The sequence below is a fragment of the Danio rerio genome, chromosome 20 (genome assembly GCF_049306965.1).
Source record: "Danio rerio strain Tuebingen ecotype United States chromosome 20, GRCz12tu, whole genome shotgun sequence".
NCBI lineage: Eukaryota > Metazoa > Chordata > Actinopteri > Cypriniformes > Danionidae > Danio > Danio rerio.
In genome coordinates this window covers 2608598-2635478 of record NC_133195.1, presented here as the reverse complement: position 1 = coordinate 2635478, position 26881 = coordinate 2608598, and the positions used below count along the sequence as shown (strand labels likewise).

The window sequence follows — 26881 nt, the reverse complement described above, 5'->3', positions numbered from 1 at the left end:
GTAACGGATGCCATTTAGCCGAGTACTATTAAGGTAAACCTCACTCCTCTGACCTCAAAAGGTGCATAGTGACAGAAACATAGGGTGCTTTCACATCTGTAGTTCACATCATTTGGTCTGGACCAAGGGCAATAAATGATGCGTTGTTGCATTTTCTGCCCTCTTTGGGTTGTTTTCACACCACACTGCTGGCTTTGGTCCGAACCAGTTGAAACGAACCAAAATGCATTCATCTGACAAAATCCACATCTCTCATTGGCCAGATGTTGTTGAACATACTTCCTAAACTGCTTATTGATTGGTTAGAATTCACGTGCGGGAAAATGTCAATGAACTCCCGCAAGTAAACAAACCGGCAGACAGAAAATGTCGTTAATACTCTGAAGGGACGGCTGCGCTGACTGATTGTATGCCTGCTTTAGACAAACTATACACTTTGAGAATGAAGCGCAGCCGCGGCTCGAAAACAATGTTTTAATGCATCGCACGTCATTTCAGGAGGAGGCGTGAATTAATTTAGCTAAACTGCGACATGCTCATCTTGCGGAAATATTAGCAATGATCCATCAGGTAATGTTTTCCCCCCTCTCTCTCTCTCTCTCTGTTGGTAAAGCGCTGTCAACAAATATTTTTCCTCCATATCCCATAATGCACAGCGCATCGGCCTACGGCAGCTGGATTAGTCCAAAAGGCGCAGTACTTTTTGCGGTTGGACCTGTTTTAGTACGGATCATATTCTCACCACAAACGAACCGCTCCAGGGTTCGTTTGAAAGTGTACCGAGACCACCTCTTCAAGCAGGTCTCGGCACGCTTATTTGGTCCGCTTTTGGTGCGCACTCGAGTATGATTGCTGCATTCACACCAGCCCAAACAAACTGCACCAAAAGGGGAAACGAACTCTAGTGCGATTCAGTCGAACTAAATAAGGCAGGTGTGAAAGCACCCTTAGAGGCCATGGTCTTTAGCCTCCTTGTTAGAGCAACCGACTCCCATGCAAAGAATCGCCGGTTTGATGCCAGCTCAGATCAGGTTGGGTGCAGTAGGATTGATGGGTTACACATATTAAGTCAAAATTATAACTGTAAAAATTAAGTTACTAACTCAAAATTATGACTTACTAAATCAAAATTGAGATAAGTTGTTTTAATGATAAGTTGTTTTGTCAAAATGATGAAAAACTAACTTAAAATTATGACAAAAAGACTAAGTCGAAATCTAATTACTAAATCAAAAGTATGAGATAAAGTTCAAATCAAGTGTATAATTCAAAATCAGGATTTACTGACTTATCAGGACACAAATGTGTATAATGACAGGGGTATGACACCGGTATTGCAAAAATGTGGTGAACCGTGAGTACATTGCTGATGTCCTCATTTCTCCAAAAGCTTCTAAATCACAGAGACTGAGTGTTTTTCAGAAAGTAAATCTGTCTACAGTTTCCTGTGAGGGTTGGGTTTGGTGGTAGGGTGGGGTTAGAGCGATACAAAATACAGTTTGTTCATTAAAAAAACAATCTAAACCTATGTAAGGTCCCCACAATTCACAAAGATAAACCTGTATGCGTCTTTCTTACAGGTCAGCTTCTGCCGAATGTGTTCAAGTCTCACGCGTGGGGGATTCTGCACACACTGCTGGAGATGTTCAGCTACCGCATGCACCACATTCAGCCTCATTACCGCGTGCAGCTCCTGTCCCATCTGCACTCGCTCGCCGCTGTCCCACAGACCAATCAGAACCAGCTGCACCTCTGGTTAGACTCCGCCCACACACACTGTTCAACTTAACTGATAACTGTTTAACTTCACTGTTAGTTTCCACTTCATGCCATTAATGATCGACAAGTGTTATACAGTTGAAGTCGAAACTATTTGCCCTCCTGTGAATAAAAAAAAAACTATATTTATGTATTAATAATCCATAATGATTTACAGAGTCTCTCTCTCAATTCAATTCAATAATTGCTTTATTGGCATGACAATTGTTAAAAATGTATTGTCAAAGCAGTTATACAATTTACATAAAAGTAGCATGCATATATATTAAAAAAAGAACAGTACACACAGTCAATAGTAGTGGTAAAAAATAAATAAAAAAAGATGATATTTATATATAATAATTAAATAAAATATCAACAATAAATCATATTATTCAATATATCACATTAATATTCAACTCTTTCTCTCTGTGTGTGTGCGTGTGTGCGTGTGTGTGCGTGTGTCTGTCTGTCTGTCTGTCTGTCTGTCTGTCTGTCTGTCTGTCTGTCTGTCTGTCTGTCTCTTGACAGTGTTGAAAGCACAGCTCTGCGCCTGATCACGGCTCTGGGTAGTTCCGAGGTTCAGCCTCAGTTCACACGGTTCCTCAACGACCCAAAAACAGTGCTGTCGGCCGAGTCTGAGGAGCTAAACCGAGCACTCATCCTCACACTGGCCCGGGCCACTCACGTCACAGGTACGCACACACATTTCATTCACACACACTTACGACTAATTTTTTTTTTACATTGTAAATGCGTAGTCCTGAATATAGTCAGATCTGTTTGTATGTCTCTGCCTGTGTCTGTCGGTCTGTCTCTCTGTTTGTGTGTGCATGCAGATTTCTTTACAGGCTCGGACTCGATTCAGGGCACTTGGTGTAAAGACATCCTGCAGACCATCATGAACTTCACACCTCATAACTGGGCCTCTCACACTCTTAGCTGTTTCCCTGCTCCACTGCAGGTACACACACACACACACATGCACGCTCAAGCATTACACACATGCGCACATAAACACATTTACACTGGCACATACTCTCATACAAACACACACATTCTCTGGCTCTCTGCAACTCTCACATGGTCGCACACTAAAGCTAAGCAGGGCTGCGCCCGGTCAGTACCTGGATGGGAGACTGCATGGGAAAGCTAGGTTGCTGCTGGAAGTGGTGTTAGAGAGACCAGCAGGGGGCGCCTAACCTGTGGTTTATCTGGTTTCTAACGCCCCAGTATAGTGAAGGGGACTCTATACTGCTCAGTGAGCGCCGTGTTTTGGATGAGATGTTAAACCGAGGTCCCAACTCTCTGTGGTCATTAAAAATCACCGGATGTCCTTTGCAAAAGTGTAGGGGTTTAACCCCGGCATCCAGGCCAAATTTGCCCTCTGGCCTCTGTCCATCCTGGCTTCCTTACCCTCCCATTATCATAATAGGCTTCATCACCCTCTCCACCAATCAGCTGGTGTGTAGTGTACATATAGTAGGGATGTAACGGTACCAGAATTTCACGGTACGGTAATACCTCGGTATGAATGTCACGGTACGGTATTTATTGAATCATTTACAGGAAAAAACAAAACTTATGAAAATACTCCAAAAAAGTGCGTAACGTTGTGCATTGTCTTTCCCCCACTTGAGAGGACAAGCCATGAGTGAGATAGAGGTCTCATGTCTGTATCAATCTGAATAGTGTGCTGTGTCACACCCTCCGTCCCGCCCTTCAGTAGGCACGCGACAACACCGCTCTTGAGTATGCGCGCTCAACCCCCCTCCCCGCTTTACAGTACGCGCGCGACAACACAGCTGATCAGAACGCGCGCAACAACACCGGTATTTTCTACGCGCGCGACAACACAGCTGATCAGAACGCGCGCGACAACACAGCTGATCAGAACGCGCGCAACAACACCGGTATTTTCTACGCGTGCGACAACACAGCTGATCAGAACGCGCGCGACAACACAGCTGATCAGAACGCGCGCGACAACACAGCTGATCAGAACGCGCGCGACAACACAGCTGATCAGAACGCGCGCGACAACACAGCTGATCAGAACGCGCGCGACAACACAGCTGATCAGAACGCGCGCGACAACACAGCTGATCAGAACGCGCGCGACAACACAGCTGATCAGAACGCGCGCGACAACACAGCTGATCAGAACGCGCGCGACAACACAGCTGATCAGAAGGCGCGCGACAACACAGCTGATCAGAAGGCGCGCGACAACACAGCTGATCAGAAGGCGCGCGACAACACAGCTGATCAGAACGCGCGCGACAACACAGCTGATCAGAACGCGCGACAACACAGCTGATCAGAACGCGCGACAACACAGCTGATCAGAACGCGCGCGACAACACAGCTGATCAGAACGCGCGCGACAACACAGCTGATCAGAACGCGCGCGACAACACAGCTGATCAGAACGCGCGCGACAACACAGCTGATCAGAAGGCGCGCGACAACACAGCTGATCAGAAGGCGCGCGACAACACAGCTGATCAGAAGGCGCGCGACAACACAGTTGATCAGAACGCGCGCGACAACACAGCTGATCAGAACGCGCGCGACAACACAGCTGATCAGAACGCGCGCGACAACACAGCTGATCAGAACGCGCGCGACAACACAGCTGATCAGAACGCGCGCGACAACACAGCTGATCAGAACGCGCGCGACAACACAGCTGATCAGAACGCGCGCGACAACACAGCTGATCAGAACGCGCGCGACAACACAGCTGATCAGAACGCGCGCGACAACACAGCTGATCAGAACGCGCGCGACAACACAGCTGATCAGAACGCGCGCGACAACACAGCTGATCAGAACGCGCGCGACAACACAGCTGATCAGAACGCGCGCGACAACACAGCTGATCAGAACGCGCGCGACAACACAGCTGATCAGAACGCGCGCGACAACACAGCTGATCAGAACGCGCGCGACAACACAGCTGATCAGAACGCGCGCGACAACACAGCTGATCAGAACGCGCGCGACAACACAGCTGATCAGAACGCGCGCGACAACACAGCTGATCAGAACGCGCGCGACAACACAGCTGATCAGAACGCGCGCGACAACACAGCTGATCAGAACGCGCGCGACAACACAGCTGATCAGAACGCGCGCGACAACACAGCTGATCAGAACGCGCGCGACAACACAGCTGATCAGAACGCGCGCGACAACACAGCTGATCAGAACGCGCGCGACAACACAGCTGATCAGAACGCGCGCGACAACACAGCTGATCAGAACGCGCGCGACAACACAGCTGATCAGAACGCGCGCGACAACACAGCTGATCAGAACGCGCGCGACAACACAGCTGATCAGAACGCGCGCGACAACACAGCTGATCAGAACGCGCGCGACAACACAGCTGATCAGAACGCGCGCGACAACACAGCTGATCAGAACGCGCGCGACAACACCGCTATTCAGTACGCGTGCGGCGACAACACCCGCTTCAGGTTCGATCATTTCCAGCTCTTTTTCATCCCCGCTTCTAGCAGCACACTCCATTTCCGCATTACTGGATCTGTAGCGACAACAGACTGCAAGGGATGATGGCAAAGCCTGGGCTGATGGGAATTGTAGTTTTCGCTACCTCCCGTTCGCTTCATTCGCCTGAGCAAATTTTCTCAGAAGACCTATAGTTTTACCGAGTCATGCGACTACGCTAATATCGAAAAAAATTAATATTGCGGTATGATGGTATTTACAATACCGTTACATCCCTAACATATAGAGATCCATCCACACAGCCATACATTGACAAAAGTAAATACATATTCACACAAACTATCAGAGATTTAGAGATTCAAAGTTGTTGCACAATTTCTATTATCCATGAGTCTTTCTGCCAGTTTGTCTGCAGCCATTTTCCACGCATCAAGAGTTGAGGCTCTAGCTTTATTAATTCTGGCTGATGAAAGGTCTAACAATACTATATCAGAAAACTGATATAGCCACTGCCGAATAGATAAAGAATGCGTAAGGAGCCATCTTTGCGCAATTATCTTTATTGCAGCCGTTTGTCCTGCCAACAAGACCTTTCTTTGTCGCTCTGTCAAACCCAAACTGAAATCATCATTTAAAAGTAACACAACTGGTTGCCAGTTTTAATCATTTTATAAACAACTGTTGAACTGTCATGCTCGCCTCACACCATGCACACTATTTAGGGTATTATTATAGACTAGTACATCATCCTCAAAACGATAGCTGTTATTAATACCACTGTAAAATCACTTCAACTTTAAAGGTAGTCGCTCTGCAGTGTTTCTGCATGTAATTCTGCATAATCCTTTTAGCCTGATTTAGAATTAATCACATGCTTTAATGCTGACAGCCTTCATTAAAGTTAAAATAAATCTATTCCACTCATGTTTATTCATGGGTTTGTTCATAGCTGTTGGCTGGATTTCACTATTTTTGGGCTGAAATGTGACTTGGGTTGCTTTGTTGACATTCACTCATGCTGAAGGTTTTAAACTCAGAGTTTGACGTCATTCGCTCTCTGGAAATGGAAATTTGGTGAAATTGATTCTCCTTCATCACAGTGTTTTAATGCAGTGTTTGTAATAAACATTGTTGGAAAATGGACAGTGACTCTCCTCGAAGAGCCAAGCCATCTTCTGTTGTTTAAAGTAAAAGGAACTCGAAGCGCTGGAAACATTTCTCCATGAGCACATGGTTTATGTTGGGATTATGTTGTTACTGCTTTATGGCTCTCATCTGGTAGTCCTTCAGCATTCGGAAAAAGCTTGGATGGAAAGCCAAAATATCTACAAAAAAAAAATAAAAAAATAAAAAAGTTGGGTCAGTATGGAAAACTCCAAAAAATAAATAAATAAATAAATAAATAAATAAATAAAATAAAAGTAGTGTTAAAAATAAATAAAAAAGTAAATAAAAAAAAGAAACTAGTGATTTCTAAATGTACTTTGACTTGTATTTACTGTGTAAAACATAAACTGGATAAGTTGGCGGTTCATTCTGCTGTGGCTACCCCTAATAAAAAAAGGGACTAAGTCGAAGGAAAATGAATGAATGAATGAATGAATGAATGAAGGAATGTTTACGTCAGCCATGTTTTTTCTCTCTTTTGTTGCCTAGTGAACGCATTTAGGAAATTAAGTTGTTTTCTCAGACTATAGGTGTCACTATTAAATATTAAAGAACCAATGTAGTGCACTTTATAGTGAATAGGGAGTGGTCTCGGACACAGCCAGTGTAGTTATTGTTATAGTTTTTCTTGTGAACAGGAATCAGCTTCATAATAATATCGTGACTCGTCTCCTGTGTCTATCTTGCAGGCGTTCTTCAAGCAGAATAATGTCCCTCAGGAGAGCCGCTTCAACCTGAAGAAGAACGTGGAGGAGGAGTACAGGAAGTGGAAGTCCATGACCAATGAGAACGACATCATCACCCACTTCTCCATGCAGGGCTCGCCGCCGCTCTTCCTGTGTCTGCTGTGGAAGATGCTGCTGGAGACGGACCACATCAACCAAATCGGCTTCAGGTGACCTCACGTTCACTGCTCTTCAAAAACAATACTCAAAACAATACAATACACAAAACATTTTGTGCAAAAGAGGTGTTTCAAGGTTGAAAATGAGTTGATTTGTGCTGCATTCACAAGTAAGCATTGTTTACCTTATTGAATCCGTGTAAGATGGACTTTAAAGTGTGTTGTGCTGGTGGAAAGTCTCTCCACATTCCAGCAGTAATGATTAAAGTAAATGATCTAAAGGTGTTTATATGTATCTTTATATTCTGGGCAAGGCATAAGACTAAAAAATGTTCATCCAATTAAATATTGTCAGGCCGATAATTCCCATAATTAGTGTGAGCCTGCTTATGTAGATAGTTTGTCTAATAACTAGTTTTCAATGCTTCACACATCAGCAATGCCAACAATTTCAGAAAGTAGCGGAGAATAGCTAAACTAACTAAACTAGCTGTTTAGTTCCTAACAAGTTTTTATTTTGTTTCTGTGCGTGTGTGTTTTGTGACATTTCAGGACAAAAATGTATATAATGGCATGGGTATGACACAGGCATTACAGGAGATTGTGATTTATGAGGACATTGCTGGTGTGTGTGTGTGTGTTTTGTGACCTATCAGTACAAAAATGTATATAACGATGCTGGTATGACAGGTATTATGAGGAGATGATGATTTATGAGGACATTGCAGGTGTGTGTGTGTGTGTGTGTGTGTGTGTGTGTGTGTGTGTGTGTTTTGTAATGTATCAGGACACAAATGTATATAATGACACTGGTATCAAGGGTATTACAAGCAGTAGATGATTTATGAGGACATTGCTGTTGTGTGTGTGTGTGTGTGTGCGCATGCGCGCGCATGTGTGCGCGTGTGTGTTGTGACGTACGTGTATCAGGACACACGTGTTTAATGGCATGGGTATGACAGGTTTTACAGGAGATCATGAATTATGAGGACATTGCTGATGTGTGTGTGTTTTTGTGACATCAGGACACAAATATGTATACTGACAGCGTTATGACATGTATTACAAGGAGAAGATGATTTTTGAGGACATTGCTGATGTGTGTGTGTGTGTGTGTTTGTGACAAATCAGGACACAAATGTGTATAATGACAGCAGTATGATGGGTATTGCAAGAAGAAGATGATTTATGAGGACATGGCTGATGTGTGTGTGTGTGTGTGTGTGTGTGTTTGTGTTTTATGACATATTACGACACAAATCTGTTTAATGGCATGGCTATGACAGGTATTGCAGGAGATTGTATTATGAGGACATGGCTGGTGTGTTTGTGACGTATCAGGACACGTGTATAATGACATGGGTATAACAGGTGTTACAGGACATTGACAATTATGAGGACGTTGCTGGTGTGTAGGTATTTTGTGACATATTAGGGCACACGTGTTTAATGTCACGGGTGTGACAGGTAATAGTGGAGATTTGTGAATTATGAGGACATTGCTGATGTGTGTGTGTGTGTGTGTGTTTGTGACATCAGTACTAAAATGTGAATAATGACAGTGTTATGACAGGTATTACAAGGAGAAAATGATTTATGAGGGCATTGCTGAAGGGTGTGTGTGTGTTTGTGACATATCAGGACACAAATGTGTATAACGGCAGTGGTATAACAGGTATTACAGGAGATTGTGAATTATGAGGACATGACAGATGTGTGTGTTTTTGTGACATCAGTACACAAATGTGTTTAATGGCATAAGTATAACAGGCATTATAGGAGATTGTGAGTTATGAGGACATGGCTGATGTGTGTGTGTGTGTGTTTTGTGACCTATCAGTACAAAAATGTATATAACGATGCTGGTATGACAGGTATTATGAGGAGAAGATGATTTATGAGGTTATTGCAGATGTGTGTGTGTGTGTGTGTGTGTGTGTGTGTGTGTGCGTGCGCGTGCGCGTGCGCGTGTGTGTGTGTGTGTGTTTGTGTTTTGTAATGTATTAGGACACAAATGTATATAATGACACTGGTATCAAGGGTATTACAAGCAGTAGATGATTTATGAGGACATTGCTGTTGTGTGTGTGTGTGTGTGAGCGCGCGCATGTGTGCGCGTGTGTGTTGTGACGTACGTGTATCAGGACACACGTGTTTAATGGCATGGGTATGACAGGTATTACAGGAGATCATGAATTATGAGGACATTGCTGATGTGTGTGTGTTTTTGTGACATCAGGACACAAATATGTATACTGACAGCGTTATGACATGTATTACAAGGAGAAGATGATTTTTGAGGACATTGCTGATATGTGTGTATGTGTGTTTGTGACAAATCAGGACACAAATGTGTATAATGACAGCAGTATGATGGGTATTGCAAGAAGAAGATGATTTATGAGGACATGGCTGATGTGTGTGTGTGTGTGTGTGTGTGTGTGTGTGTGTGTGTGTGTTTGTGTTTTATGACATATTACGACACAAATCTGTTTAATGGCATGGCTATGACAGGTATTGCAGGAGATTGTATTATGAGGACATGGCTGGTGTGTTTGTAACGTATCAGGACACGTGTATAATGACATGGGTATAACAGGTGTTACAGGACATTGACAATTATGAGGACGTTGCTGGTGTGTAGGTATTTTGTGACATATTAGGGCACACGTGTTTAATGTCACGGGTGTGACAGGTAATAGTGGCGATTTGTGAATTATGAGGACATTGCTGATGTGTGTGTGTGTGTGTGTGTGTGTGTGTTTGTGACATCAGTACTAAAATGTGAATAATGACAGTGTTATGACCGGTATTACAAGGAGAAGATGATTTATGAGGACATTGCTGAAGGGTGTGTGTGTGTTTGTGACATATCAGGACACAAATGTGTATAACGGCAGTGGTATAACAGGTATTACAGGAGATTGTGAATTATGAGGACATGACAGATGTGTGTGTTTTTGTGACGTATCAGGACAGAAATGTGTATAATGACATGGGTAATGCAAGTGTTACTGGAGATTGAGAATTCTAAAAACATTGCTGGTGTGTGTGTGTGTGTGTGTGTGTGTGTTTTGTGATGCATTAGGACACAATTTGTATAATGACAGTGCTATAACATGTATTACAAGGAGAAAATTAATTATGAGGACGGTGCAGATGTGTGTGTGTTTTGTGACCTATCAGAACACAATTGTGTAAAATGACATGGGTAATACAGGCGTTACTGTAGATTGAGAAATATAAGGATATTGCTGGTGTGTGTGTGTGTGTGTGTGTGTTATGTGATGTATTAGGACACAATTTTGTATAATAACACTGGTATGACAGGTATTGCAAGGAGAAGATGCTTTATGAGGACATTCCTGATGTGTGTGTGTGTGTGTGTGTTTGTTTTGTGATGTATCAGGACACAAATGTGTATAATGGCATGAGTATAACAGGCGTTACAGGTGATTGTGAATTATAAGGACATGGCTGATGTGTGTGTGTGTGTGTGTGTTTGATGTATCAGGACAGAAATGTGTATAACAGGGGTCTCAAACTCAATTTACCTGGGGGCCGCAGGAGGCAAAGTCTGGGTGAGGCTTGGCCGCATAAGGGATTTCACAAAAAAAAAGTCCTCAAATGTCATTATTAACAGTTTTAATTATTTCTTCTGAACATGAAGTGTCCTGAACATTAATAGAACATTGAGTGAAGATTATGAACAGTTCTTCTGAACATGGCATCTTTTGCCTACTCCTTGCTGCCAGAGACTTGACAGCGCTGCTTCTCACAAATCTGAACCACATTTGGCTTTAGAGCGGAAGCAGTTGAGACCCTCAGTATGGCTTGAAGATGATCATCATTAAGTCTAGACCTGTACTTTGACTTATTGAAGTTCAAGGTGGAGAATAACTTCTCACACAAATATGTGCTCCCAAAAAGGCCAAGTCCTAGGGAAAAAAGTGGGGGAACTCACTCAAAACTTCTATTCCCTCACCTAAAAAAAGGCGTATATATGTATAAATAAAACACCCCCACCCCACTCCAGTCACATCAGTCTGTACCAGTCTGTATCTACCTATAATATATATAAGAAAGGGCTAGAAATTAACTTTTTTACTTGGTAGCACCGGTGCTCCCAACTTCAAATATTTAGGAGCACCAGAAAAAATTTAGGAGCACCCACCAAAACTGAATGAGCACCGCTCCAAGTTGCTTTTTAAAGGATTTATTGTATTTTAAAACAACATCAATAGGACTGACAAAAACCAGAAACAACTATCTAACTAATGCTGCGAAGACATTGATATTTGTGTGCAATAATTCCAAAATGAATGTCTAATAATTATAGAATATTAATGATGATGAAAATGACAATAATAGTAAAAATGAATTACATTTCTCATTATGATACTGCCTTGAATGTGCATGAATGTAGGTTATCTGCTATAAAAAGTCTGTTCCTTTATGAAAAATAATTGTATAGTTTGCATCAAACAAAAATGAAGCATTGCAGTAAGAAATATTTATTTTGTACTGCTGTATTTATATGCATGTCAATTTAATAAATAATATTTCTGCTACAAAACAAACAAAAGATTATAATAAATCATTCAATTCAATGATGAAAGCTGCAAAGCAGTCATCAGTATATAAAAATAATAATAATATACACCTCAAAAAAGAATAGACAAAAGAAAGAAAGTAAAGTCTCACTTCTATCACTCTTTAAAAGTTTTGGTTTCAGTTTGGGTCAATTTAAAGGTTCAGTCTTTTGTCTTTTCATGTTTGTGGAAAAGCTGGCGAGTCAGCCGACCCAATTTATGAGCAGGCAGCGCAAGATTCTTGCGAATACCACCGGCGTAATACCGCTGTTTGTTATGAGACGCAGTTTCAGTGTAAACTTAGTAAATGCAAGCTGCTTTGGCGATGATATGTACAGTAGTAGATTTGACTTTTAGCGGACATTTGCGCTGAACACGCAGTGAATGCGACGCATGGAGATTCGGGCGCCTTCTCCAAGAAGCGCGTACTCGATTGATCTCAGCTGGTGGATTATTATTCACCACGTGACGTGTCATGATCGCTCTCATCTGCACCTCAATTTTAGGTGGGGTTTGCAAACCTGTGTGCTTTAAGTTTTTACTCTTCAGCCGTTTGCATTTCCCGTGGTCATAAAAGCTCCTTCCCTGTCATCTGACAGCAGAATAGCTTGAGTGATTGACAGCTAATATGAACCAATATAGCGGCAGGGAAGAGCGATTCAGCACGTTTTTACAAAAAATCAAAACAGGTCGCACTACAACCATTATCTGCAGTCGCACTAATGCGCCCAAATATATTATGAGGTCGCATAGATTAATTTTCGGGCGCATGGGACGTAGTGGAGGAGATAAAAAAATGGGTAGGTGAAAAAAAAAATAATGGGTGAAAGAAAAAAAATGGGTGGGAGGAAAATATATATTTCTAAGTTTTTTGCGTTCTCTCGCAAAGTTTTGCGTTCCCTCGCAAAGATGTTTTGCGTTCCCTCGCAAAGATGTTTTGCGTTATCTCGCAAAGATGTTTTGCGTTATCTCGCAAAGATGTTTTGCGTTATCTCGCAAAGATGTTTTGCGTTCCCTCGCAAAGATGTTTTGCGTTCTCTCGCAAAACTGTTTCTCCACAAACACTTCCTGTTCACTGCACTCACGTAAACCCTCCCGTTTTTGCCGAAATTCTCCCGTATTTTACCATTCTACCCCACTTTCTTGTGCGTATGCTACCTATGAACCAGTGAATGCATGTATAAGCGCTGACTGACAGACGCGCTTCGTACAATAAACTGATCCCAGATCAGCGTCTGTACACGCCATTTACAGAGGAGCGGGTGCATGTTTAAACAGACAAATACACTGAATAATATGAAGTTTCTAAAGTAATAGACTGCTTTCATTATAAATCTGTGCATTCTTACAGAGACACCTCTGTTATCAAACTAAACAAAACATGAGATTCATTTGCTGCGCACTTGTTTGATAACAGAAGTGTCCCTTTAAATGGCGTGTACAGACGCTGATCTGGGATCAGTTTATTGTATGGAGCGCGTCTGTCAGTCAGCGCTTAAACATGCATTCACTGGTTCAGAGGTTTCAAAGTGAAAGGCGACAATCAGCGCACAGTAATGTAAAGAAAGTGGGGTAGAATGGTAAAATATCGGATAATTTCAGCAAAAACGGGAGGGTTTACGTGAGTGCAGTGAACAGGAAGTGTTTGTGGAGAAACAGTTTTGCGAGAGAACGCAAAACATCTTTGCGAGAGAACGCAAAACATCTTTGCGAGGGAACGCAAAACTTTGCGAGAGAACGCAAAAAACTTAGAAATATATATTTTCCTCCCACCCATTTTTTTTCTTTCACCCATTATTTTTTTTCACCTACCCATTTTTTTATCTCCTCCACTACGTCCCTTCCGGGGTTCCGTACATATGCGACCAAAATGGTCGCAATTTCGAGCCCTGTAGGACGCAGGCTGTAGCTAGGTAGCTAAGGTGGCAGGCAGGGGCGGGAACAGCTTACCTTGGTTCTGGTCGGCGCGAGTTCCCGTCACAGCGTCTAACAAAGGGGCGGGGTACGTGGTGACGCCACCGGCATCCCCGCCCCTTTGTTTAAACGGCGGGCGGGGAATGCCAGTGACCGCTGTGTACAAATAGAATCAGCGGAGCGGGGAGAGCTCTCTCTCCCCGCTCCGCTGATTCTGTCAGTGTACAGCGGTCGGCGCGGGCCACAAAATATTGCACTGAGGGCCGCAAATGGCCCGCGGGCCGCGAGTTTGAGACCCCTGGTGTATAATGACAGTGGTATAGCATGTACTGCAAGGAGAAGATTAATTATGAGGACGGTGCTGATGTGTGTGTGTGTGTTTTGTGATTTATCAGGACACAATTGTGTATAATGACATGGGTAATACAGGCGTTACTAGAGATTGAGACCTATAATAATAATAAATTATGTTTGTAATGCGCTTTTCTTATACTCAAAGCGCTACAGGCAAAACAATAAAACACAATGCAAGCAAAACAGCACAACAATAAAGGACATGCTGGTGTGTGTGTGTGTGTGTGTGTGTGTGTGTGTGTTTTGTGATGTATTAGGACACAATTGTGTATAATGACACTGGTATGACAGGTATTGCAAGGAGAAGATGATTTATGAGGACATTCCTGATGTTTGTGTGTGTGTGTGTTTTGTGACGTATCAGGACACAAATGTATATAATGGCATGGGTATAACAGGCATTACAGGGGATTGTGAATTATGAGGACATGGCTGATGTGTGTGTGTGTTTTGACGTATCAGGACACAAATGTGTTTAATGACACTGGTATGACAGGTATTACAAGAAGGTGGTGATTTATGAGGACATTGCTGATATTCCTGTTTTAATTAGTGTGTATAAATCATACAAAAACTGTTTTTGCAGAAAGTAAAATTGCACACAGTTTCCTGTTAGGGCTAGGGTTAGGTGTAGAGTTAAGGAAATTACAATTGGTACAGTATTAAAAAAAACATTAAAACTTATGGAGAGTCCCCACAAATCACAAAAACAATTCTGTGTGTGTGTTGATGCAGCTGCTCTGCGCTGTATAAAGGCTAGTTGTGTTGGCGTGAATGGATCGGTCCTCTTTATCCTCCCGTCACGAGCTGTGCTTCTCTCTGCGGATGCCACACACACACACACACACACACACACACACACACACACACGCGCGCGCACACACATTTAAAGCTTTCTGACATCTCTGCCTCTTTCTCAGATCAGTGGGAGGTTGAGGCGTGATACTGAGGGACTGCGGGACACATTGAGCTCAGTGTTCAGACTGTCAGATGACTGTAAACACACACACAAACACACACACACACACACACACACAGGCAGGCTTCACAAAGGCTGAGCGCAGCGCCGAACGAGTGCTTATGTAATCTCATCTCTTCTGCTTTTTTATTCTCCATCTCTTCTGCTTTTCTGCGTCTTCTGTCAGTAATGCTGTTCAAGGTTTTTCCAGCGTTTAGTTTTTACTTTCTCTAAAGTTACATAAAGACTGCAGATTCAAATAACATCTCATTTATACAGCATTTCAATATAGGAGTAGGGGGCATGTGAACATGTGCACTACTCTATGGGTTAGTAATATATATATATATAAAACTCTTATAAATGAAGAGTTCAGATGCAGAAAAATGTATTTTCTTCTAAAATGAACATTTTCATCAAATTTCTGTGTGTAGGTTCAGTAATTCCACTTTTATGGCAAAGAATATGTCCTTTTCATGGTCTTCAAAGTGAAATAACTCAACACTAACCAAGGAGGCTAACAATAATGCTCATTTTCGGTGGAAATTTCTGATGGCACTTAAAGGTTTTTGCATCTAAACTCTTCATATATTCTTATTAAGGAGGCTTTAAATTACCTTAGTACACGGCAGTCTGGAATAATGGATTCTCGCAACAATTCAAGGTCTGTTTTTCCCAGATAACAACCGCTAAATAACACAGACTCATCTGAGAACTGAGAATCACCTTCAGTGAATACGTTCACATCCATATACTTATATCCAGCGTTGGGGAAAGCATTTGTGAAAGTAATGCATTACAATATTGAGTTACTCCCCCAAAAAGTAACTAATTGCATTACTTAGTTACGTTTTATGATGTTATTTTACATTATTATATATATATATATATATATATATATATATATATATATATATATATATATATATATATATATACGTTATTATGTATATACGGTATATACGTATATATATGTATATACTGTATATACGTTATTTTACTTTTGAGTTACTTTTGCGTTACTTTTCTTCACCTGTGAGGTTTGATCTCTTTTAGCAGGTGTTTTTTTCACCTTTTTAATAGAGAAGCTCTGCATTTAACAGACACCTATATAATCTACACCTTAATTTTCCTTAAAAAAAGTAGGATAAAATTACATTTTGAGAACTTTCTGAGCCCAGAGCTATATTTGCTGGATATACAGATTAATGACAGCATGTAAATTAATGTGTTTGCTACTTTTGAATGTTTTGTGTTATCAGCATCCCGATCCGGCACCTCTGAAATCTGATCCGGCACCTAATTTTACCGATCCCCCTCTTCAATCGCCCTTTTCCCTCGTCTGCTGTTCACCCTTAATCCTCTTCACTGTTGTCTGCGACACCCCAGCCCTGCTCACCAATCGTCCGCGACACTCCTCCACCAACCACCGCACTAACACCCAACACGCCCCCTCCCCAAAGCTCCCCACTTTCATGCACGACACCTCTCCATCCTCGGGTTTTGGTTTCTGACAGCTTTGTTTTTGACTGTTTGTCTCCATCTTGTGTCTGAATAATGCTCAGGTTAGTGTATACTCCATCAGCTGTTTTAGTTTCTGTCAGCTTTGTGTTTTTGACTGTTTGTCTCTATCTATTGTCTGAATAATGCGCAGGTTAGTGTATACTCCATCAGCTGTTTTAGTGTCTGTCAGCTTTGTGTTTTTGACTGTTTGTCTTCATCTTGTGTCTGAATAATGCGCAGGTTAGTGTATACTCCATCAGCTGTTTTAGTTTCTGTCAGCTTTGTGTTTTTGACTGTTTGTCTCCATCTTGTGTCTGAATAATGCGCAGGTTAGTGTATACTCCATCAGCTGTTTTAGTGTCTGTCAGCTTTGTGTTTTTAACTGTTTGTCTCCATATTGTGTCAGAATAGTGCTCAGGTTAGTGTATACTCCATCAGCTGTTTTAGTGTCTGTCAGCTCTGCGTTTAAGGAATTAGTAAACTATAAACAATGTTTTGTGTCAAATTTTTACAATTTGTGGCAAGTACCTTTGTAGTAAGGAGGACAGGACATCCAGGATGGTTGTTTTTTTTTTTTATAAACCCTTCAGTCCTATACAGTTCTCCATTTTACGTCGGGCTGTCCATAAAACTGTCAGGCTCAATTCTGTGATACCAATCTCCTGTGTGTACTTTATCCCTAACTCAAAGAAAGAAATTTTTTTGGAAATAGGCTGATTTTACAGCTTTCTCATGGTACATTCACACCAGCTGCGGATAAAGCATCAAGTGTGAGTGATTTACATAGTAGGTCATTGCAAAGACGCAAACAGACATCCTGCAGTGCGATTGAACACTATGTGTGTTTGATGCGCAACTTGAGCTGACATTTACTCCACTTTAACCAATCAGGAGCTTGCTCTAGTATCGGTGTGATTAAGTTGGTGTCCCAAGGAGAAATCCTCATGCCAACACTGGACAACAGCTCATCAAACTGGGCCAGGCTCAATCTAAAGCACAGCTGAAAACTTCCATCATCTAGTTCAGTTTCTAGAGGAGTTAAACTCACAGAGCTTGTTGCACCTCTGAAAGGATTTAGTGGACTCAGACATGGCGGCGAACCAATCTACGCTTTTTTCAGCTTTCCTAAAGCACAGCTAGTCTCTCAATAAAATTTATGTTAGCCATTTAGCAACGAAGCTAAAGTCACAGGGTAGACAGAAGCCCTGCCCATGACACGAATCTGCGTCTATTGTGAAGTGACCTTGATGCACAAATGAAACTAATTTGACGCGTGAATGAAGCGAGTAAACTCAGAATGTTCATGTGCGAATATCGTGATTTGTTCGCGTGTGCCGTGTCTGTTGTGCACAGAGAATTAGAGTTAAACTGCTGAGCTTTACCATTTCTTAATCAATTCAGCCGGTCTCTGTTTCTAATGAAAGCACTTTTAGCTTAGCTTAGCATAGATCACTGAATCAGATTAAACCATTAGCATCTGACTTCAAAATAACCAAGATTTTCAGTAAATTTCCTATTTGAAGCTCAACTCTTCCGTAGTTACATAGTGTACTAAGATCGACAGATAATGAAATGTTTTCTAATCTGACATGGCTGCCACCTAAACTCTCATTCTGGCCTAATAATCAAGAAACTAATCATACGAGTCAATCAATATACTCAATAATAAACTCAATGAATAGTGATCACTGCAAGCTAAGCTGAGGCGTTTACAATGTTATTGAACAGAAATAGTCCAGCATACTGTTACGTTTACAGTGTGTGCAGCATTTGAGCAATTCCTAACTGCATGTATTTCTTATTTATCAATGATATCGAGATTATAAATCTTTGCTAGATCAAGAAATCCCTGTCATCTTCAAAGCCTCTGCCTGGTTTGGAGGTTTTTTTCCACGATCAGTCGTAATAACAGAATCTTTGTTGTGTGTCGTCAGGTTCAGTCATGTGCAGAAGATGTCGTTCTTGTTTATTTCGGGGCTTATTCTGGCGTCTCTGGAGCTCAGAGCTCTCTTTCTGACGCATCTCTCGCTGTCAGTCTCCTCTGATTCTGTTCTGAACGTCTCTGGAGAGAGATCCAGATCTCCCCGACAGCAGCTTTACTGTGAGTTTTCTCAGAGTCGAGCGCAGTGTCTCGTGTCTGCGGATCTCTTGCTCTGGTGAAGTTCAACACATTGATGATGTGAGATTTACAGCCAGTGGAGATCAAATGATTCGACTTTTTTTTCAGTTTTCTCTCTGTAGCAAATGTTAATTTTGAATTCTGTAATAACTTAATGCCAAATTCAGCCTGCATGATTTTAGCTACGATTTTAACTCACCGACAGGTTTGGAGAAATGACAGACAAATGTGCTTCCATACTCATTTGCACAGAGTTAAAGTGTTAGTGACGCGTTCGTTCTCTATCCTGTTGTCCTCAGGGTTCTGGAGCGCATCGGGGCGCGAGCGCTGGTGGCTCATGTGCGCACGTTTGCCGACTTCCTGGTGTACGAGTTCTCCACATCCGCTGGCGGACAGCAGCTAAACAAGTGCATCGAGATCCTGAACGACATGGTGTGGAAGTACAATATCGTGACCCTGGATAGACTCATCCTCTGCCTGGTGAGCCTGACCGCTGGTCTGACCTTAACCTTTGTGATTTGTTCAAATGTACTACAATTTCGTTGTAATAGAGCCTGTTTTGCCCCATTGACTTCCATTATAACTGCAAATCCATGACAGCGTATTACCATGCATTCTTCATTGCTGCTACTTTTCCTTTTTTTTGCACTGCAACTGATGATTAACAGTTAAAATAAAAACTGTCGCTCTTACCAACAAGCAAAACCAGCAACAATTAAAAATGCATGATTATATGCTGTCATGGCTTCGCATCTAAAAATTATCATAATGGAGGTCAATGGGGCAAAAGCAGCCCCCAACATAACCAAAGGGTAGTTGATTTGCCCAGAGTGTATTGTTGATTTTTTTTTTTGAAATTTCAAAGCATTTTCCTAAAATATGTGTCAAAATAAGGTTTTGTCACCACATATCATCCCATTTGCTGAAACACAGAGAACATAGTGGCTCAATTAAGACTCAAAGTCACCCCAGAGTAGATAAAAACATCCCCTACAGCACATTAACACCAGGTCATAACCGAACACGCTGAGCCAAGATTACTGCCAAAGCAGTTTGTCTGTCCATAACATACAGCACACGGCTACAGGACATATCACAGCCAATCAGAGGAGAGTCTGGATGGAGATTATGGACATGCTACACACATCTAAGTAACCAAATTAAGTCGTTTTAACGTAACTAAAATATATAATCAGAGCATGCTTGTTGTTTTTTGTTGTTGTCTACTATAGATTTACATCTAACTAAGGTCGAAAAACACTTGACTTTTCTCATAATATATATTACTCCATTAGCTCATTTGAAAAATTTAAGCTTCTGCTCAATCTATACCCCGCCTTTTGTGAGACCCTACTCTGCTGTTCGGTCTCATGGTCCAATCGGATCTGTTTTGCATCTCATTGCAGTTTACTCTGATTGGTCAGATGATTCTTTAATCTCTAATTGGTCACATGGTCCCGTCTGCTCTAATTGGTCAGATGATACTTTGTGCACTAATTAGTCACATGGTCCAGTCTGATCTGATTGATCTGATGGCATCTGTTCTGATCTGATTGGTCAGATGGCACTCGTTCTGATCTAATTGGTTAGGTTGCCTGTTTTCTGATTGGTCAGTTTACCCTTTTCTAATGGTGTCACATGGCCCAGTCTGCTGTTGCTGATCAAATGGCATCTGTTCTGTTCTGATTGGTCAGATAATTCTTTTGTGCTTTAATTGGTCACATGGCCCAGTCTCAACTTTTTAGTCAGATAACATCTGTTCTGATCTGATTAGTCAGATGATTCTTTGTTCTCTAATTGGTCACATGTCCCAGTCTTCTCTGATTGGCCAGATGGAATCTATTCTGATCTGATTGGTCAGATGATTCTTTGCTCTCTAATTGGTCACTGGTCCAGTCTGCTCTGATTGATCAGACGGCATTTGTTCTGCTCTGACTGGTCAGATGACTCTTTGTGCTCTAACTTGTCATACGTTCCAGTCTGCTCTGATTGGTCAGATGACTCTTTGTGCTCTAACTTGTCATACGGTCCAGTCTGCTCTGATTGGTCAGATGGTGTTTTATCATCCAATTGGTCAGATGATTTGTTTGTGCTTTAATTGGTCACATGGTTCAGTCTTCTCTGATTGGTCAGATGACATCTGTTCTGATCTGATTGGTCAGATGATTCTTTGTGCTCTAACTGGTCACATGGTCCAGTCTGCTCTGATTTGTCAGATGGCATCTGTTTTGATTGGTAAGATGGCTGTTTTCTGCTCTAAAGCAGTCACATGGCCAAGTTATCTCTAATTGGTCAGGTGGCCTCTATTCTAATTGGCCAGTTTACCCTTTTCTTCTTCAAAGGAGGCGCATGGCCCATTCGGTCTGATTGGTCAGATGGCCTCTGTTCTCATCTGATTGGTCAGATGACCCTTTTCTGCTCTAAAGTGGTCACATGGCACAGTCTGTTCTGTTTGGTCAGACAACCTCTCTGTGCTTGATCTTTGAAACTTTGCTGACCTTTTGCATTCACACTGCTATATCACACAGTATACGAAAGGTCATATCTGAAAACTTCAACTGTGTCCTCATAAAGCTCCTGTTCTGCATAACTCTGACTAATGTCTTGGCGCAGAACCCTTCATTACAACACTCTGCAGTATTTTCACTTGACATTGTAAGTATTGGCTCTCAAATAACTCTGCACTGACCTCAAAGTGACACTGTAATAATCTGCAACCCAAGCTTTTTTTCAGGTCAGAATGTCCTTTCCTTCACAGTGACGGATGTGTCTGTGCAGTGTAATCTTGATCTTATGTGTCATGTTGACATTAAGAGTGTTGGTATAAAGAGTGACACTGACGTTCTGATATACTTCATCTGTGGATGCTCAATTGGCTTTTAGTTTCTCTGGCTTCAGTGTTGCTGTCATTAAAGAAGACAGAGACGCACCAAATGCTGAGATGCTGAAACTTGAGAGAGTGATTACCCAAACAAAGCCATTCAGTTATTGAAACAGACAGCTGAAAGACCTAATCAGTGGAAATAGGAATTAAACTCTCTGCATTTCAGCCACTGAGGCTTGAATCAGAGATGCTGTTCAGATCTGTTCAAGTCGGTGTGCGAGTCGCCAAAGTGCTTTGGTTACATGTTAAAAACACCTCCACATGAAATCAGAATGCACAATGTTTATTTGGCTTGCACACATTGGTACTATTAAGGTGGACAGGGCTCTGGAACAGTAGCCTTGCTCTGAAGATTGATTGGGTGATAATTTGCTTAGCCACGCCCCTCCAATTATTAGTTTGCAGCAAGTGAAAGATGAGAGGAGTGTCATAAAATCAAAGCTCTGCCCCCTACTCGATTTTCTGCTTCAGTTGGAATTCTTATTACTATCAGTCCTTTAGGGCGGAGCTATCAAGTCATTTAAGGCGGAGCTATCAGTCATTTAGGATGGATCTATCAGGCGTTTAGGGCGGAGCTGTCAGTCATTTTGTGTTTGTCTGTTGGGCCTTTAGGCGGAGCTATCAGTCATTTCGGGTGGGGAAATCAGTACTTTAGGGAGGAGTTATCAGCCATTTGGGGCAGGGCTATCAGTCCTTTACGGCGGAGCTATCAGTTATTTAGGGTGTAGTTTTCAGTCCTTTAGGGTGGAGCTATCAGTCATTTGGGTTGGGGTTATCAGTCCGTTAGGGTGGAGCTGTCAGTAATTTCGGGTTGGGGATATTAGTCATTTGGGGTGGAGCTATCAGTCCTTTAGGGTGGAGCTATCAGTCATTTGGGGTGAGGCTATCAGTACCTTAGGGTGGTGCTATCAGTCATTTAGGGTGGAGCTGTCAGTCATTTGGGGTGGGTCTATCAGTCCTTTAGGGCAGAGCTATAAGTAATTTAGGGCGGAGCTATCAGTAATTTTGGGTGGGTATATCAGTCCTTTAGGGTAGAGCTAGTAGTCCTTAAGCGTGGAGCTAGCAGTCCTTTAGGGTGGAGCTATCAAGTCATTTTGGGTGAGGCTATCAGTACTTTAGGGTGGAGCTATGAGCCATTTGAGGTGGAGCTATGAGTCATTTGGGTTGGGGCTATCAGTCCATTAGGGTGGAGCTATCAGATCTTAAGGGTGGAGCCATCAGACAATTGGGGTGGGTCTATCAGTACTTTAGGGCGGAGCTATTAGTAATTTAGGACGGAGCTATCAGTCATTTGGGGCAGGGCTCTAAGTCTTTAGGGTGCGACTATCAGTCTTTTTAGGGTGACACTATCAGGGCGTGTCTCATTTCTGCTTTGCCTTCATTTTTTATTATTAACGCCCATCTTCCAACAAATTTCAGTACCGTTGTTCGACTATTGTACGTCAAAATAGAGGGAAAAAAGGACAATCTTAACTTCCATATCATGGCGACTTTAATGTCTCAAAAGAGCAGACTGATATTTGCAGAGATTCAGCTGTGCTTCAGTGTTAAATGTCAGGTTTGACTCATTGTATTGGCCTGCCACTGCAGTGTGAAACATTATCAGTGTGTCAGAAGTGAACAGAGGGCCAGCAGGACAGTAAACCGCCTGAGGATCATCCGCTGATCAATGAGCGTCCTGCTGTACTGTACTGGGTGCATTTATCAGTCCTGATCGAACACTGACACTGACCCCCTGATGCAGAGCCCTGTGTCCAGCTGCGCCCTTCTGCTTTTCACCTCTCACTAGCTGTGTTTCCATCCACCTATTTTTATGCACATTTTGGATTATCACTTAAAAACAATAATGGAGTCAGCAGTGTTTCCAGCACACTGTAGAACATCTAAAATGTTGTTTTGGTCATTTCTAAAAGGCCTCAGCCATCAGTCCGTCATCACAGTGCTTCAGTATTATAGTTATTCTCTTATTATTCCCTCCAGAACTGTCTTGAGCATCAGTCTGCGCTCCCAAAGAGCATCTCACACCTCCAAAAGCACCACATTGCGTTCATTGCATTTCGTCTTCTGAAGCGCAACTCATTTATCAGACAAGAAAAAACAGCACAGTGACTTCTCCACACACTCTAAACTACATTTCTCTGACTGATATTTGCCCCAGTTTATCAGGAAGTGTGTGTTGCACTGAACACTGTGTGTTTTCTGCAGGCGATGAGGAGTCACGAAGGGAACGAGGCTCAGGTCTGCTACTTCATCATCCAGCTTCTCCTGCTCAAACCCAACGACTTCCGCAACCGCGTCAGTGACTTTGTGAAGGAGAACGCTCCAGAACACTGGCTGCAGAGCGACTGGCACACCAAACACATGACCTACCACAAGGTAACACACACACACACACACACACTGACTCGCACGAACACACACACAACCTGCTACATGCTAACAACACATCAAACACATGACCTACCACAAGATAACAAACTAAAAAAACACACACACACAACACAACTTGCTACATGCTAACAGTACACCAAACATGTCACCTACTACAAGATAACACACTGAAACACAACCTGCTGCATGCTAACAACACATAAGCACATGTCTTAACCTAATGTAGACATACGCAAACACACACAACCACTACATGCTACCAAATACATGACCTGATGACAGGTTACAAACACAACACAACCTGCTACATGCTAACAACTCACCAAAAATATGACCTACTACAAGCTAGCATGCACAAAACAACTTGCTACATGCTAACAAAGTGGTTTTGGCCACTTCCAGGCTGGTTTACAGCCATTTCCAGCCTGGTCTTAGCTGGTCAGGCTGGAAAATGACCAGCTAAATCCAGCTAAAACCAGCTTGACCAGCCTGGTTTAAGCTGGACATAGCTGGTTTTGGCTGGACTCCCAGCCTGGCTAGGCTGGTCAAGCTGGTTTTAGTTGGTCATCTCCCAGCCTAACCAGCTACGACCAGGCTGGAAATGGCTGGAAACCAGCCTGGAAGTGGCCAAAACCCCTCTAAAACCAGCCTGGTCGACCAGCTAAAACCAGCCAACCAGCCTAGGCTGGTTTAAGCTGGATTTTTCATCAGGGCTGTCCCATGCTAACAAACTATCAAACACATGACCTAACACAAGGTAACACACACACAACCGGCTACATGCTAACAACCTATCAAACACATGACCTAGCACAAGGTGACTTACACAAGCAACCGGCTACATGCTAACAACCCATCAAACACATGACCTACTACAAGGTAACACACACACACACACACACACAACAGGCTACATGCTAACAACCTATCAAACACATGACCTAGCACAAGGTAACACACACATACAACCGGCTACATACTAACAACCCATCAAACACATGACCTACTACAAGGTAACACACACAATCGGCTACATGCTAACAACCCATCAAACACATGACCCACCACAAGGTACCCCGCATGCACAACCTGCTACATGCTAATAATCAACCAATGATATACAGCAAGGTAGCGCACATAATTTAATACATGCTAACAAACACAGCATACCAAAATGTAATGCTCAAAACACAATCTACCACATGCTAACAGCACAACTAACACATGACCTACCACAATGTAGCACACACACACAAATAACATGCTACATGCTAACTATACATCGAACACATGACCTACAAAAAGGTAACACCCACAACCTGCTACATGCTAACAACCCACTAAATAAATGACTATCACACCGTAATGCATCAAAACACATCTAGATAAATGCTAACAGCCCACTATGTCTCATGACCTACAAAAAGGTAACACGCACAACCTGCTACATGCTAACAAGCCACTAAATACATGACTACCACATCATAATGCATCAAAACACATCTAGATAGATGCTAACAGCCCACTATGTCTCATGACCTACAAAAAGACTAGCACAAGGTAACACACAAATCACAACCAGCTACATGCTAACAACCCACTGAAAACACACGACCTTCTATGAGTTAACTCACAAAACACAACCTGCTAACAACTCAGTATGTCAATATGAGATGTAACAACAGCGTTTTCTAACTAAAACAAGGTCTTCATGTGTCTTTTAAAGCTAAATTACAGTGTTGGTAACCGTGCCTAAGATGTTAGCAGATCTCTGACTATTCCCTGCTGAAAAATCCAGCTTAAACCAGCCTAAGCTGGTTGGCTGGTTTTAGCTGGTCGACCAGGCTGGTTTTAGAGGGGTTTTGGCCACTTCCAGGCTGGTTTCCAGCCATTTCCAGCCTGGTCTTAGCTGGTCAGGCTGGGAGATGACCAGCTAAAACCAGCTTGACCAGCCTAGCCAAGCTGGGAGTCCAGTCAAAACCAGCTTTATCCAGCTTAAACCAAGCTGGTCAAGCTGGTTTTAGCTGGATTTGCCTGGTCATTTTTCAGCCTGACCAGCTAAGACCAGGCTGGAAATGGCTGGAAACCAGCCTGGAAGTGGCCAAAACCCCTCTAAAACCAGCCTGGTCGACCAGCTAAAACCAGCCAACCAGCCTAGGCTGGTTTAAGCTGGATTTTTCAGCAGGGTTGCTAAGAAATGTGACATCGGGAGTCTCACAAGCATTCTCTAAATCACTGAGTGTTCTTGAGCCACCTACTATCAGTTGTTTTCAGTTATTGTCTTATCTTCTGTCTCTGCCGTGGTTGATTTAATGTCTTTAATGCCTTTCAATCGCTTACCAAGCTGCTGTGGCTGTGTAGATACACGTTTGCTCTTAAGTGACCTGCCAAGTGAAATAAATGCTGAAATGGCCTGAGCAGAAACGCAGAGACAGTTTGAGGTCTGCTCGCAGATGTACAGTTAGACGTGGATTTGTGGATAATACAATTCTCGACATTTATGGATGAAAATGAAAACCATCTCAGTTCAGGATATTCATCCAAATATCAGGCTTGATGGGTTTCTGAATGTCATGAGCACAGCTATTATCCCCCTCCCGTCTGTAAATCTCTGGCATTTTATGTGGAGATTGACCTCAGATTGCTGTGGCATTTGGTCTTGTTTGTGTATCTGTGCCGAATACAGAACTCAGCATGATTCTGCAGTTCGACCGCACAGAGCTTAGAAGAGTTGTGTTTTATTCATGTTTATCAGTGCAGTTGCTATTGTCAGCAGCTGTTATCTACTGGGAGCAGGGGTGCCGCTATGGGACCCGTGATTTTTTGGAGCCCCAGGAGTTACTATTAGCTCCCTAAAGGTTGATTTATACATCTGCGTTAAGTGATCTGCATGACCCACGGCGCCTTCCTTGTGTGTAGT

At 42.5% G+C, this 26881-nt stretch overlaps 1 protein-coding gene across 4 annotated transcripts in view; it reads left to right on the top strand.

Annotated features, from left to right (window-relative positions):
- Positions 1-26881, top strand: part of med23 (mediator complex subunit 23) — an 85900-nt gene that overhangs the window by 36815 nt on the left and 22204 nt on the right. For all 4 annotated transcript variants that reach the window (NM_001431152.1, XM_005160335.6, XM_021468405.3 and 1 more), the window contains 6 exons: positions 1581-1755; positions 2290-2453; positions 2598-2722; positions 7092-7297; positions 18986-19166; positions 23776-23946. In NM_001431152.1, the coding sequence (NP_001418081.1) occupies positions 1581-1755; positions 2290-2453; positions 2598-2722; positions 7092-7297; positions 18986-19166; positions 23776-23946 (1022 nt within the window). The remainder of the gene's footprint in view (positions 1-1580; positions 1756-2289; positions 2454-2597; positions 2723-7091; positions 7298-18985; positions 19167-23775; positions 23947-26881) is intronic.